The 16,802-nt window shown below is 35.3% G+C and overlaps 1 protein-coding gene across 6 annotated transcripts in view; it reads left to right on the plus strand.

Moving 5' to 3' along the window:
• Nucleotides 1-16,802, plus strand: part of POU2F1 (POU class 2 homeobox 1) — a 180,635-nt gene that overhangs the window by 136,985 nt on the left and 26,848 nt on the right. For all 6 annotated transcript variants that reach the window (XM_059044654.2, XM_059044575.2, XM_067031937.1 and 3 more), the window contains 6 exons: nt 687-740; nt 2,484-2,603; nt 4,744-4,932; nt 6,352-6,478; nt 7,586-7,680; nt 13,034-13,207. In XM_059044654.2, the coding sequence (XP_058900637.1) occupies nt 687-740; nt 2,484-2,603; nt 4,744-4,932; nt 6,352-6,478; nt 7,586-7,680; nt 13,034-13,207 (759 nt within the window). The remainder of the gene's footprint in view (nt 1-686; nt 741-2,483; nt 2,604-4,743; nt 4,933-6,351; nt 6,479-7,585; nt 7,681-13,033; nt 13,208-16,802) is intronic.

A 16,802-nucleotide genomic window follows, 5' to 3' on the forward strand; every position in this document is an offset into this window, starting at 1 on the left:
TTACACTATGTCTAAAATGTGTTCTTCAGAAATCTCTGGATTTTGTTCTGTTTTAGGTGCTTTTCTTCTCTTTCCTCTCTGATTTTTGTGTTTTTTGGTGGGGGCGGTTCTTATTTCAACTCACAGGACTTTCAGTTTAAATAAAGGACACAGCACTCAGTTAATTTTAGTTAGCTCTGAACTCTATACTGATCTCCATACCAACACTTATATTTAAGTTCAGGAAATCTTGATGCTATGTGATAAATCCAAAATGGAACTCTTATCTTCATGTTAATGACACTACCGTTTTCCGAGTCTTCCAAATTTGAACCTGGAATAATACATGACTTTTGTTTCTTCATCTGTATCCAGTCAGTTGCCACGATCCTATGTAGCACCTTGAAATACTTTTCATGTTTCCTACTTCTAATTCCCACTGCTGCCATTCTAGGGTTGGTTTCCATTTATTCTATCCTAGTTTATATAACAATCCAGTTATTTTGTACAATGTTGCTCAATTTGGATTTGTCTGATGTTTCATCACAATTAGATCAGGTTATATACTTTGGGAAGAAATACACTATAAATAACGCTTGGTTCTAACTCAGTAAAACATATATTTGTAGAGGCTTGTTGATGACAACCTCTAATGATGGATGTCAACAGTATTAGACTAGAACTTCCCCGATTTCTTTACTTAATAGGTCCAGCTCGCTGGAACAAGTTTACAGGCTGCTGCTCAGTCTTTAAATGTACAGGTAAGCTGGGACATGGGATTATGGATCAACTTTTCTATTCATTTTTACCATATTTTTCTAATTTTCTGTAATGAGTATGCAATAATTTTATAATGAAAATACTTAGAATTATTACTTTTTTTCTTACTGAATCTCATAAAGATTTAAATAATGATAATCGTTGCCATTAATGAAAAGCCATTTTATATTATGCCACTGTGAATGTCCAAAGGTGAACAAGGAAAGTCTACTTTCAAAGTTTTATATGTAAGTTCGGTAAAAAAGTTTCTCAGTTGTACAGCCATAACACATGCCTAAACACAAAGCCAAAGAATACCTTAAATGTCCTTTTGTTTCCAAATGTCTTTTTATTTATCATTTTTCATATTGAAAACACTATAGTATAGGAAAGAGCACTGGAATGAAAGACAGAGGTCCTAGGTTTGAATTCTCATTCTGCCACTAACTAGCTGTTTGAACTTTGGCAAGTCACTTAACCTCCTGGGATGCATTTTTTTCTTATACAGTTGGCCCTCCCTATCCCCGGGTTCCCCATCTGCTGGTACAGAGGGCTGGCTGACTGTGAGGGACTTGAGCATCCACAGATTTTGGTGTTCATGGGGGGTCCTGGGACTAATCCTCTGTGGATACCAAGGGGCAACTGCATGTATTTAAGTGGGGAAGTTTAGAAGATCGCCAGGGGTCCTCTCTGTTCTAAAATGTTGTGAGTTTGAGGATTGCAATTAAACATATTTAGAAACATTAATGGGCTTCATACAGTCAAAATTTTGAAGACAACACTTAAATCTGGGTGCTCTGTAAGGTTGATTTCAGTGTTGCTAATGACCTTGGGTTGAGCATTCCATGAAACCGAGTAGAGTATGGACCTAGTAACACATGGAGACAAGAAGAGCAAAGAAAAGGAGATAATGTGACCTTCCTTTCTGAGAGAGAGGAGGCGGAAAATTGCCTTGGTTGCCATGGTAAACTTTCATCCCTTAGAGAGATGTTGGCAAACAGGCTGTATCTCCAGTGCGTAATGTTTACAGTCTTGCACTGTAATTATCTCTCAATGACTGGCAGAATTAATCAGAGCCTTTATGTTAATTTAGCCTTGCTGCAGTCCCCAAAACAGGTGGTGGGAAATATGCAAATCTATGCAGAATTTTCATGCTCTGCATAACCAGTTTTAATTACCATAAAATTTTCTCCCAGTGCCCCTTCCCAGGAGTATGTTCTCTTTCCCTCTTGACTGCAGCATTTTCCCTCTAAGTTTGTATGTTACTTGATGGGGGATGCTAAATTTATAGTTCTTCAAAATATTAGACAAAAAGTTCTGTGGGTCAAGTAATCAATTTATAAGATGATATATAAGGAAGTTTTAGACTGACCACCAAAGTCTTGTCAAAATGTTGGAATGGAGGGTCTGTCTAATGTAAACATAGGTTAAAATTGTATTCTTCACTTCTTATTTCCAGAGTTGAGGATTTGGGTTTGTGAAAAATTCCGTTGACTTGTGGAGGACCAAATTATTTTTTCTTCTTAAAAATTATAATTGCAGCTTTGTGATATTGGAACAAAAAGTCTGAAAACTTAATATGTAAAATTAGGAAAATACAAAGGTTTAGAAGAAAGGAAAAGAGTGAAATCAGAAAACTCATGATTAGATAAGTCTGTATTGTAAATAATTCTTAAAACATGGAATTGTGAGTACATTTTTTTTAAATCAACTATTTTAAATCTTTTATCCCCCCCCCACCTCAGTCTAAATCTAATGAAGAGTCGGGGGATTCACAGCAGCCAAGCCAGCCTTCCCAGCAGCCTTCAGTGCAGGCAGCCATTCCCCAGACCCAGCTCATGCTGGCTGGAGGACAGATAACTGGGGTAAGTTTTCACTGAGAGATTTGTAACAAACTTTCTCTGTGTCAGAACTGCCATTGGGGGACTTCCCTGACAGTCCAGTGGTTGAGACTTTGCCTTCCAGTGCAGGGGGTGTGGATTTGATCCCTGGTCAGGGAGCTAATGTCCCACATGCCTCACTGCCAAAAAACCAAAACATAAAACAGAAGCAATATTGTAACAAATTCAATAAAGACTTTTAAAAATGGTCCACATCCAAAAAAATCTTAAAAAAAACTGCCATTGGCCAATATCTGATTAGAACTGTTGGCTGTAGCAGACGGCTATGCCTGGCACTATCATGTCTATAAAGGAACTTCCTGCACCGTAAGCAGCTCTGAGAAAGGAACTATCTTTGTCACGAGTTTTCAGGGTATTTTTTCTTACTATTGCAGATATGCTCTGGGTAAACTGAGGACGTTTTAAAATTCACGTTTCAACCATTGCTTCATCATGCAGTGGCGTCATGATCCCATGGTTGAGACAGTTACAGTGATGAAATTGTAGTTGTCAGTTTGGAGTTATAACATCACTGCAGAGTAATGGATTAGTACCTACAAAAGAAAAACATTTTAAGTTACCGTATAGCGTTCTAAAATGAAACCTCTGATCTCGTATCCTGGCTCTGTAGTTTACTGTATTGGCTAATTACTTTGTCTCTCTGTGCCTCAGTTTTCCTTCAGTTAAATGAAGATGTTAATAATACTTATCTAACAGTATTGTTTTAACGATTAAGAGTAATAACATACATAAAACTCATAGAACAGTGCTTGGCATGTAGTAGCATTCAATAAATGTCATCTGTTTTTTTCAGTAGTAAATTGGCCTGTGCAAATATATTAAGCTTTTAACTTTTGAGCTGTCTTCGCTCTGAGACATCATTAAAAATATTTTTCCAATGTTGAAAATTTGTCTATTAAGTTATCTTTTTGGGGGGTCAAGAGGAGTGGTAAGGAAGTTATTTGTTATTCAATTCACATCACGTCAACCCACAAAATTTTTTATTTCCTTCATTTCAGTTAAGTTTGTTTTGGCAGTGGTGGAAGGCTCTTTTAAGAACTGTTGCAAACTTGTTTACAAAATCCCTTCAGTAGAGATTAATATATGTTTACATATTATATAAAATATTTATAAACATGTATCTCAAAGCATATTGGGTTTTTGAATGATTTGATTTTGATTCTTATATCTCTAATGCACAAACTGTATTCGGACCCTTTTTGAAAGAGGATTGTGCCATTAAGTGACTGTACATGCGCTTCAGAATATTCCTTCTTGGTTTGATCAGAACATGTCACCGAAAAGAAGGTAGAACATACTTATCACTTTAAGTGTGTTTGAAATAAGTTGCATTATGAAAGCAAGTTTAAATCTTCAAATACATTTACTGTTTTCTTTGGGTTTTGTTTTGAGTGACTAGTGTTTACAATAGTTGGAGACACTTGGGATTCCAGGTTCAGAGTGGCTGGAGCTTCTATTAAACTTGGGCATTAGGATTCATTTGCATGTAAAGAGAGCGGCTGTCACCACCTGTTTCACAGAGATAATGTGTTGGACAGAGGATGTAAAGTTGCAGAGACCCAATCCTTTCAATAACAGAAAAGGCTGTTGGGGAGGAGGCTGTAGGGACTTGGAAAAGAAACAAATGGACCTCATATTCTTTAGTCATATCTTAGGACATAATGAGAATGATGGAATATGGCAGGGATTCATGCTAATGGGAAGCAGCTGGGCCTTATCAGTTCTTTCCTGGTCAGATCCAGCATCCTTGTTCCTCATTCATCTGACTAATCACTTGCTGTTCTGTTGGGTGTAAATTTCTTTTCGCATCCTGTCAGCATTGATTCTTTTTTTTTCTTGCTTACTAGTTAATTACTCTTTTGCCTGAACCCTAGGGCCTTGGACAAGCTTGAATGATTAAGTCCAGAGTGAGGACCACCATTTTAATTTAAATGGTCTGCTAGTACTGGTAGCTTGATGGCTGATGAACATTTTATTTTAGCCTCATGCTAGCCATGTGAAGTTGGGTAGCTTAGGTTTAATACCACCTGAGTTGCTTACTTCACTTGCATTAGAGGCCAGTCTCCGTCAACCCTTTCCGACTGTTTGTCTTGATTTTGTTTAGCTGACTTTGACGCCAGCCCAGCAACAGTTATTACTACAGCAGGCACAGGCACAGGCACAGCTGCTGGCTGCTGCAGTGCAACAGCATTCCGCCAGCCAACAGCACAGTGCTGCTGGGGCCACCATCTCAGCCTCCGCCGCCACGCCCATGACTCAGATCCCCCTGTCTCAGCCCATCCAGATCGCACAGGTGAGTGAGTAACTCTCATAGCTGGGGCAGGAAGGGAGGAATAAAATGGCAGGTTTTCTTTGGTATTAAGCTTACTTTCTGATTGTTAGTGTGAGGTAAGCGGTGTAGCCTTCTTTACCACTGAACTAGAAATAATACATTTGTTTGATTATTTGAGTTGATATTATAAACACATAACTGATTATTTGAATAACTGACTGTTTATATTAAGTGACAATTCTTGAATAATTGGCTGGCATATTTCTGAAGCAGGGGATTACTGTATTTATTTTAATTAGCTAATTACAGCAGGCATGGGTTCTTTCATGTGCTCTGCAGTGAATGTTGCCACCCATGTGTGAGAGAAACTGCGCGTCATCTTTCTGCTAGAGTGATTAGCTCTGTGCAGAATTGCATTAGAGTGTTGTTTGGCTTTAATTTTCGCATTTTAGGGCAAAGTATCCAGAGATAATAAAAATTTATTTAAGAGGCATAGACAGTTCTACCAAGGAGGAAAAAAGGTAAATGAAATCCTTTATCTCAAGGAGAGGAAAAAAGTATAAGTATTCATATCAGTGAAATGTATGAAGAGTTATTATGAGTCTAGTGCAGATAATTATCTTTATCCCCCCAGAGAAGGCTCAGAAATAGACTTAAATTGTAGCTAGAGTTTGACTAAACATTAAAAAAGAACCAATTAACTAAAAGTATACAGAATAGATGTCAGGCTAATCTTTATGACTGTTATATACAATCTTTATCAAGATCATGTTTTTATTTTGGCCATTTTTTTCATCACCAAATAAATGTTTTTAGTGCCTAAGCTGTGAGACTCTATGTTGACATTATTCTAATAATATACATAAAGGCATTTTGCAAATTATACTAGGCCAATATAAGCAAGTTTAATATGTTGTAGATCAGATTTTTATATAGATAGCTATTTTTTTTAAAATTTTTACACTGATTTCTCAGTTGAGTTAGATAGGCTGGTGCCACATTTCATGAATCATTATAAATCTTTTATTGATGCAAAAACTCTCAGTTTTTGCTTAACAGGAGAAAACTCTAATCAAACACTTAAAAACTCAACATGTTCTTTTCTCACTTGAGAGAAAAACCCATATTGGTCTCTACATGTTAAAAACACAACCATAAGCATTTTTTCTGAGGGAATTTTAAATAACTATTGAAAATTAGATATAGCATAAGTCATGACACAATATATGCCCACAGAAATAACAAGTCCTTGTAGCAGCTCCAGGTTTCTTCACATGCTTTGTGAATGCACCCAGAGCACATCCTTGTTGGGAGTTTATAAGAACGTCAAATATTGACTCTTCTTTATTTGGATGGCAGAATTCATCATCTGGGAACCTTAAGATTAAGCAAGCTTTTATTTCAGAGTCTCCAATCCATGTTTTAATCCTAATTTTTTAGGATCTGCAACAACTGCAACAACTTCAGCAGCAGAATCTCAACCTGCAACAGTTTGTGTTGGTACATCCAACCACCAACCTGCAACCAGCGCAGTTTATCATCTCACAGACGCCCCAGGGCCAGCAGGGTGAGCGCCTCCTTAGAGCTTATTAGTGTTACGGTACACCAAGGCTGTCCACTTGTGTGACATACATGCTGACTACTGTCATTTTGACCCAGAAGCTGTCCATTAGAACAGGGTTTTTATTAAATTTTATTTAACTTTAAGCTCAGTATTCATGTTGAGAAAAATATATTTTTTTGTCATGCATACCTAATTATTGAAGGTCATCCTTTACTGCCTTTCATCTGTTTAATCAATAAGGAGGACCACGAGTTCAGCCAAAATTCTAAATTAAATCCTTCAACATGCTGAACATACATTGGATAAATTGCTTTTATGTTTTGATAGTTTTTCATGGGAATGTGTTCAAAGAATGGGCTGAGCATTGTAAGTATATGCTTCTAACAATCATTTGTTTTATTTTAAAGTTTAAGAAGGAGAGGGTGCCATGTTAGAAATTGTGCAAATTTTGTGAATTATAAAAAACATCTTCCAGGCCTTTTAGTGCTGAATGTTGTTGTGTTACTGCTCTATAAAGTTCAATCATGTTTGTAATGGAATCAGTATAGACAGTATCAGAGTATCAAGGCTTCAACTCAAGGAACATTAGTGCATCTCTATTGATTCCTCATTATTTCTGTTTTTTAGCCTTTTTTCTTCTTGATCATTCATTCCAAAATCTTTTGTTGTATAAATAACCTCTTCCACTTTTAATGGATAGGATAGCCTGCCCTTTAATGAGCTAGATAGTTCTCTGTCCCAGCATATACTAGCTGTTTCTAATGGCTTCTGGGTTAAGAAGTTGAGCTTTTTTTTTTGGAGTTTCAAGCTGCTTCCATTTAGAATACTTCTTCACTTTCATCCATTCTTTGGTAAAATAAAGAGTTGGACAATCAGAGAGGTTATTCACGTTATGCTAAAGACATCTACCAGTTTTAGTTTGTTCCATATCTTCTTGCCCAAATTGTATTTAACAAGACTGAATTTTAGGCAAATAAGACATTGAGTTTTAAGACCAGTAAGACTATCAGGGGATCAGTTGGAAATTTTCACTTCACTTTCTCATTTTTTCTTTTGCCATTTGTTCAAGGTAATCTTTAATGTTTGATATAACATGTTTGTGTTTTATAGGTCTCCTGCAAGCGCAAAATCTTTTAACGCAACTACCTCAGCAAAGCCAAGCCAACCTCCTACAGTCGCAGCCAAGCATCACCCTCACCTCCCAGGTCGGTTTTCTTCCATGAGGGTTGCTTTCTTTTATCCTGTTGTCTTGAGACTCTCTGGGGATTTGTTTAACTTAAAACCACAACCCCTTTATAAAAATAATTCAAACAGTTTTCAAAAACTCACCAAAATTTCAAAGCTAGGCTTATCAGCTTGATAAAACAGTGCTACCAAATTGATGTCGACTTTGAAAATCTTCAAGGAGACCCTATTTTCTTATATTTTCATAAAGAATAACTATGTTAGCACCAAATGAGTAATGAGTTCTGGCTGTTTGACCACCCTCCCCACCCTGATATTTGGCAGTAGAGATTACCACTTGAGCTAGACCTCGAGCCTGAGTTAAAACCCATCATTGCCCTTTGCTCTTTCTCAGAAACTGCAAAGAAGCTCTTATCTCTGTGTTTTATTCCATCCCAACTTTCAGATGTTGCTTTAGCTAATTTTTACCAGAGTTTAAGGCATCTGGAGGGTCTAGGCAGGTCTAGGCATCTAGAGGTTTAAGCTTTAGATCTAGTTCTGTTTCTTTCCTAGCTGTGACTTTGATCATGTCATTTCACCTCTCTGCACCTCTGTTTCCTCATAGGTAAATTAGGTGATTGAACTAGCTGATCCTGAATTCCCCTTCCATCTCTGATTATCTTTGTCCATAATTGTGCAAGTTATCAGTTAATACTAACAAATTACTAGATTTGACAAAATTCAGCAACTGTTTATGATAAAAACTCTTCTAGAAATTAGGAGCTAACTTTCCCAACCTGCTAAAAGGCATCTACAAAAAGAACCATCATAAAGACTGAATACTTTCTCCCTAAGATCAGGAACAAGGCAAGGATATCCACTGTTACCACTTTTATTCAGCATTGCACTGAAAGGCCTAGCAAGGCAATAAGACAAGAAAAATAAATAAAGGACATATAGATTAGAAAGGAAGAAGTAAAGTGTCTTAATTGGTAGATGACATGACTGTCTATGTAGAAAATCCAAATCCAAGGAATCTACAAAAAACTTGCTGGAATTAATAATTTAGTTTAGCAAGTATGTAGGATACAAAGTCAATATACAAAAATCTACATACTAACAACAATCATTTGGAAATTGAAATTATGAAGAAAAATATTTACAGTAATTAGGGATAAATTTAACAGAACATTTGTAAAACCTATATATTGAAAACTGTAAAATCTTGCTGAATGAAATTGAAGAAGACCTAAATAAATGGAGAGATATAATGTGTTCATGAAGACTTTGGTTGTTAAAATGTGAGTTCCTCCAAACTGATCTATAAATTCAACACAGTCCCAATTAATATCTACAGGCTTTCTTTGTAGAAATTTTCATGGTGTTTCTAACATTTGTACAGGATAGTAGAGGACATAGAATAGCCAAACAATTTTGAAAAGTAAGAAAGTTGATGTCAAGAATTATTATAAAATACAGTAATAAAGACAGTGTGGTAATGGCATATGAATAGAAATGGAACAGAAGTCCAGTACACTTACACATATAGAGCCAACTGATTTCCCACAAAGGTGCCTAAGGATTTCAGGGAAAAGGAAAGTCTTGTTTCAGGTGCTGAAACAATTTGCTAGCCATAGGCAAAAAAAAAAAAAAAAAAATGAACCTTACTCCTTATTTCACAATGATGCGCAAAGATTAATTTGAAAAAGGTTGCAGACCTAAACTTCTAGAAGAAAACTTAGGGGAAAATCTTTGTATCCTTGTGTAAGATAGTGATTTCTTAAGTGGGACACAAAAAGCACTAACTGTAAAAGAAAACAAATGATAAATTTAATTTCATAAAAATTAAAAGCTTCTGTTGAAAAAATAAAAGCCACAGACTAGAAGAAAATATTCTTAAAACTTATATCTAATAAAAGACTTGTATCCAGAATATATAAAGAATTCACATACAACTCAATAAGACAATGTGGTGTTTTTTAAAAGGGAGCGTATGCAAACTATTTGAAGATACTTCACCAAAGAAGGCATGTAAATACCCAATAAGCATATGAAAAGATGCTCAAAATTATTAGTCATCAGGAAAATGCAAAAGAAATATCACTACACACCCATTAGAATGGGCAAAATTAAAAAGACTATAATAATACCAAATGTTGATGAGAATATAAAGCAACTACAGCTCTTATATATTGCCTGTGGGGTTGCAAATTGGTACAGACACTTTGGAAAACATCTTGGCAGTTTCTTATAAAGTTAAATATACATGTACCTTATGACTTTATGACTCAGCAGTTTTACTCTTAGAAATGAATGCATTTGTCCACATAAAGACCTGTGTATGACTGACTGTTCATAGCAGTTTTGTTCATAATCACCCCAAAGTGGAAACAGCCTAAACATTCATCAGCTGGTGAATAGATAACATGAATTTTGGCATATCTATATGATGGAATGCTACTCAGCCATAGAAAGAAATGTACTTCTGATACATTCAATGTCATGTATGAATTTCAGAAGCATTATGCTAAGTGAAAGAAGCCAAACATAAAAGACTGTATACTCTATGATTCAATTTATATGGCATTTTACAGCAGACAAAACTATAGGTACAGAAATCGTGTCAGTGGTTGCCAGGGGATGGGGGCTAGGGGTGGGGATTGACAGCAAAGGACACAAGGAAACTTTTGGGGGTGATGGAAATTTTCTGCATCTTAATTGTGGTAGCAGTTATATGACTATATAGTTGTCAAAACACATCAAACTGTACACTTTTAAATGGTGCACTTAACTGTGAATAAGCTGAATTATAAAAATGAGGTTGGAAAAAAGCCTATACCAGCAATTCCTTCCTGGCCTACGAGCTTTGCAAACAGTGGCAGGGCTGTTGTAGCTTCATCCTGACTCCTGCTCACTGAATTTTACTCTACGATTTCTAGCTCTGGCCCAGTCCAGCCTGAGGTTTCTGTAGTTGGGGTAACTTATGTGTAACCACCCCACCAAAAGGTACCCAAGCTATTTTTAGTCCTATATTATTTGAGAACGGGGCTACCTCAAGCCTAGAAATGAAGCAACCATCTGATAGTTGAGACTCACCTCTACTTATCAACCAGTTTCAGTGGGAAGTTACAACCACATAGGACTCTAATATGGTTGGTACAGTTTGGGGCTCCTCCAGATGGTCATATTAAAATTTTCTCAGTGTCAACATGCCAGAGAGATGAATTTTGTTGTCTTCATTGAAGCACGATGATAGAGAGGAATGTACCCCAGGTGTAGGCCTGTGTAATTCCTCTTGTGCAGTTTTCAGGGCCAGTTAGTTCAGTTGGAGAAAGCATATTACTAATGAGGTCAAAGTTAGGGGTATATGACCCATTTAAATTACAAGAAAAAAGCACATAACCATGGACTTCATCTATAATCTTGTCCTATAATCTCTCATCTGGGCTTCTGTTCACAGGAAGGGTTAACTGAGCAGTTATGATTCAGAGTCAGGGCAGCACATCCCAGTAGTGAATACTCAGAAGGGTGGGTTCTACTCAGGGGTTGTGAGCAAAGCAGTGTAGCCTTGTGTTTGTGTAATAAGGAGATTTAATATTTTCTCTTTAAAAAAAAATAGATTATACCCTCATGTCCCCAAATAAACTTTAGATGGATTTCAATAATTAAATATTTTAAAAGACATACAAGAAGCTAGCAGAATATTAAAAGGAATTTTATCCAAGTTAGAAATAAGTCAAAGCTTTCTCAGACTTGAAGCAACAGAAGATATTAAAAAGGAAAAAAACAAAAGTTCATCCAAATGATAATTTAAGACTTATGTACACTGAAAAATAAAAGGAAAAAGCAGATTGGGAAAATTACTTGTATTAATACAACAGACAAAGGCTTTATCTATAACATTTGATTGAGCTCTTTAAGGATAAGGATGAGAAATAAGGATATCATTAATATACAAATGGGTTACAGATGTAAGTTCAATTCACATGAAACAAAATACAGATAATAATTAACACGTGGGGAAAATTTGGCTTTAAGTAATAAGAGAAATATGAATTAAGGAAACAGCAAAGTAAAATTTACTCCCTGAGTTAGCAAAACATTTTTTAACACTGCTAATACAAATCATGTGGAGAACATGGTATAGTGAGAACCAGCATTATGTATGTGTACCAAAAGCCATGATGTTGTTTATGGTGTACTCTTTATCCAGTTATAGAAAATCCTTTGTAAATTTATCTCAAAGAACTAATTACAAAGGTGGAAAAAAGAACTGTATGCACAAAGTTTTTCATTGTGGTGTTACCTGTTAGCGAAAGCAAATGAAAAAGTACCTAGCAAAGAAGAAATTGTTAAATAAATTATGATAATATTGCCTTTCAGCCAGCCTTTGAAAATGATAATTACCATGATTGAAACAACATAGGGGAAAAAATTAAAACATAATGTTAAGTGAGAAGAACAGAGTATAAAATTATGTTACCATAATTACAGTTAAAGTTAAGAATGTAGATCTGAGGGAGGATGAAAACTTCTAGGGGTAATGGATAAATTTGAGGCATTGTATATGGTGATGTTACATATTCATGGGTGTTTACTTATCTTCAAACTCATCAAGATGTATACATTATATGTGTACAACTTTTTTGTATGTCAGTCATACCTCAATTAAATAAAAAACATTTACTCTTCGATTTTATGCCCTATGGTCCATTCCAATGTATTAATCATATTTTAAAAATTACTCTGATCTGTGGGATGTATGCCTTGTTAGTAGAGATTTGAAAATTGTAATTTGTGAGAAACATTTACAGATTAAATTTAGTGCAACAAATTAAAAACAGCATAAAAATGTAGCTCTATGGACAAAAACTTGAACAAGTAGACAGAAGTGAAGCTATTGTTATTTAAACTGTAGGTGATTTACTTTTCCCCCTTAAAATAGTTTTAATTATCTTATATATTTTTTATAATATTGTGTTACAAGTTGGAGATATGATAGTGATAAGACAGGTATGGTCTCTGCTGTTTTGAAACTTAAAGTTTAAATGGCATGTTTATGATATAGATTCTTAAAAATAAAGACTGATTTATTAAATGGCATGAGATGCATGTATTCAAACCATTTGAAAACCCAAAGACAATGGATTTCATTTTTGTGTATTCAAGTGTTTTCCATAGACTTACATGTTTAATCTTAACTGTAATTATAGTGTATATAGCATCACACTCTGCTTTTCTCATTGGGTATTATGTTGTACCTTCTACAGTAACACATGGTCTTCATAGTTCTTGAATACAGCCGTTTCCTTAAATTATTTACTTGCAGCCATTCCAGATATAAACTTAAATATCTTGGTGTATATTCTTATTCTTTTGTCCCTTCTCTAACAGCCAGCTACCCCAACACGCACAATAGCAGCAACCCCAATTCAGACACTTCCACAGAGCCAGTCAACACCAAAGCGAATTGATACTCCCAGCTTGGAGGAGCCCAGTGACCTTGAGGAGCTTGAGCAATTTGCCAAGACCTTCAAACAAAGACGAATCAAACTTGGATTCACTCAGGTAAGATGAACCCACCTTTAACTTAGGTTTCCCTCCTTGGCTGGGTCCAAATATTTGCTTTCCATGTCCGAAGAGACTTCTAAGGAACAATATATTTCTCAGCCTTCTTTTTCAGTTTTAGACTGTAACTTCTTGTTAGCCATTTTCTGCATTTATAAGTTTAGACTTTCATCGTATGTATTCATTTATAAATTTATAATTTACTGTTAGGTTAAAATCATTAAGATTTCTCTCACAACACAGGCCTCTGAAATTAGAATAATACCAATACATGGTGAGAATTTAAAAGATTATGTTGGAGGATGATATAACTATACTGAGGGCTTTGTTATTTGAAAAACATCTGGTTCTAGACCTTCGTGCTACATATGTGTAAGATTGAGAGGAGTAAAGATTACAAGGTCTTTTATAGTAGCTGAAAGGGGAAATGTGTGAAAGACTTGTAAGAGAGAAAGGGGTGGTGGACGGGGACACACACACACACACACACACACACACACACACACACACACACACACACACACACACACACACACACACACACACACACACACACACACACACACACACACACACACACACACACACACACACACACACACACACACACACACCCGAACTGAGACTGATTAACCAAATGGGAGTCCGTTGAAGATGAAAATTCCAAATTAATTTTTTAAAATGTCACTTAGCAGAGGGCTTTTAAAGTGTAATAAGCTTAATGGTTTAAACAGGTGTTGGGGTATATGGGTTTTTTCCCAAGCACTCCTACTGACTCACTCTTTAATTAACCTGTCACAAGTAATACTTTTTAAAGCAGGAAAAGAATTAAACTGAATGACATTTATGTAAAATGATATAGAATCATTAGGTGAAATAAAATTACTGAAGTATAGATTGGATTGGGCATTTTAATGGAATCAGGAGAAACATGATGGTTTTTTCCCAGAGAATATAATTACTGTTTGAAATTTAAGCCACCACTTAAATACTATCCAAATTATTTTATGTTGAAAGTACAGTAGTGTGCCACCTACTCACTAGTGAGCCTAGTGTGGTCATTGGGCTCCTCCAAAATGACATCCCTGTGTGTTTAAGAACAGGTTTTTATTCCGTATATTTCTTTGGTAATTTATTTTTGCTCAAAGAAACTATTTATTGAGAACATAATTTTTTTAATAAATGTAATTTTAGAGAAAATGCACTTATATTTGTGAGGAGTCTCAGTTGTGAAGAAACAAGTTACAATTCAGAAAGATTTTAGTACTTTTGAAACATCTAAACCACGTGGCTTGTTTTCAAAAAAGAAAGCTAAAAGATACAACTAGATCGATAGGGGTAAATTAATAAGCTTAAATAAGTATAAGGTTGGCATGTTTAGCAATGCTTCAGCTCTTAGGCTATTGACACAGCATACTCTAACATTTCCTAGGAGATTGTTGCCTGGGTGATATGCCAGGGATGTTAAGGCCTTTAAAAGTCTTTAACTTTTACCCAGATAGTGGATTGCCTTTTTGTGGCATTTGACCCAACATACTGCCAGGGTTGTTGCTCTTTCTCTCTCTCTCTCTCTCTCCTTTTTCTATAAAAGAGCTTCCCTGTGGTCTGGTGTTCTGCTGTATGGTTTTATTCTATTATTTGGCACAGCTCTTCCTTATTTTTCAAAATGACTTTGACTTTAGCAGTGGCAACATTTCACAAACCTTGACTGTGTGGACTAAGGCACATAATTACTGGTGCAGAATGGGAAGATCAATCTTTGTTTTTAAGTCAGATACCTCAACTATAGTTTTTTAAACATTGCTTTGTATCTAATTTATTTATACACACACACAGAGGGTAAGTTAGACATTCCAGTTATTAGTTGAAACAAACAAATCCCTATTCTCTGAGTAAATATACATGTTATTAGGTGTTTTAAACAGTAGCTGTTTTCTAACTTTATAATTGGTTATTAAAGATTACTGTAGATGTCATTACATAATTAGAAGGCATGCCATAGTCTAACACCATGCATCATATGTGATATATTAATTATATCCTAATCCCAGTCTTTGTTCCTTTTTTCCTTTGCTTTTAAAAATATATATATGTAATATAGTTCAGATACAGTATAGTTCAGATTAGGGATATAATATAGTTCAGATTAGGTATGAGTCAACTGCTTCAAACATTTACTTTTGTGAGGGGGAGAACCTAAGATGGTTGTGAGTTACAAAAGCACTAAACCAAGCTTATATCAAATTAGTGAAAATTAGTATATTAACTGAGGTACCTGTTGCTTTTTAGTCAATGAGATCCTTTAAATGTGAAGTATAATTGTATTATAAATCTCAGTTAAGTGGATTTGTCATTCATTGCCATAGTTTTAGTTAGTTGATGGCATAGCTTTATTTCCAGCCACCAACTGAAGGCATTGTTCCTTATGTTGATGTGATTTCTGAATAGGTATTTCATTTTTTTAAATTGTCGTTGTTACTTTTCATAGAAAGGTATTACAGAAGTTTGTGAAAAATTTTTAGTGAATTATGCAATTATAATGTCAGAAAACATTTATTACCATCTGACTTCTACAGCAGGTCTTACATGCAAAGAGTTACAGGGTTTAGTTGGCTTTAGTTTTCTAGGAAGCTATAATCTAAACAAATAAAGTGACCAAGACATGAATATATGTGACACACAAAGCATAGTTTAATGCCTGACATATAGTAGGCACCTAGTGAATATTTGTTGACTGAATGAAGTAAGCTTTAATAAATGTATAGAGATAATGCTGTAGATAAAATCTATAAATATATTTATAGATATATTTGTATATAGAGATAATGAATAACACTTATGCTCTACTCACACTGTCCTGGTTCTTTGGGTTTTACTACAATTGGAAGGAAATCAATAAGCAGTCTACTTTTGCTCTCCTTCTGTGAGATAGTATATTTAGAGCTGTCAGTAAAACTTTCTGTGATGATGGAAATGTTCTGTATTTGTGCCATCCAGTACAATAGCCACTATCCACATGTGGCTATTGAGTACTTGAAAGGTGGCTAGTAGTGCTAAGGAACTAAATTTTTAATTTATCTGATTTTGAATTAATTTAAATTTGAATAACCACATGTGGCTGGTGGTTATTTAAATGCCCATCTATTGTATGGGAAAGATTAGAATATAGATCAGTTGGAGTTCAGATATTCTCAATGTCTCATTTTATCTTATAGTTCTAACATTTCTCCTCTGTTAGACTTTTTATCAGAAGTTGCTCACCAGTAAGAAATTGGAGTTTAAAAAGAAATGTTTTCTTTTCCCTGACTAACCCCTAATGCAGGTGCTAATAAACAATGTACTATCCAAAAGATGGATTGTAGGGGAGAGAAATCAAAGGACTGGGATAATCCTAATTCAAAATGAGTGTTGTCAGGATAGTTGGGAGTTGGCTGTCTCTAGTGGAATTAGCTATGTAGTATTTTGGACCAGAAATGTTGCTTTTCTGCCCTGTCACTGAACTAACTGAAATGAGAGCGTGAATTATTTCCACCCCATGAGCTTCTATTATCTATATATACAATAACTATTCAGATATGCCTTTTTCAGCTTTAAC

The sequence above is a fragment of the Kogia breviceps genome, chromosome 1 (genome assembly GCF_026419965.1).
Source record: "Kogia breviceps isolate mKogBre1 chromosome 1, mKogBre1 haplotype 1, whole genome shotgun sequence".
Classification (NCBI taxonomy): Eukaryota; Metazoa; Chordata; class Mammalia; order Artiodactyla; family Physeteridae; genus Kogia; species Kogia breviceps.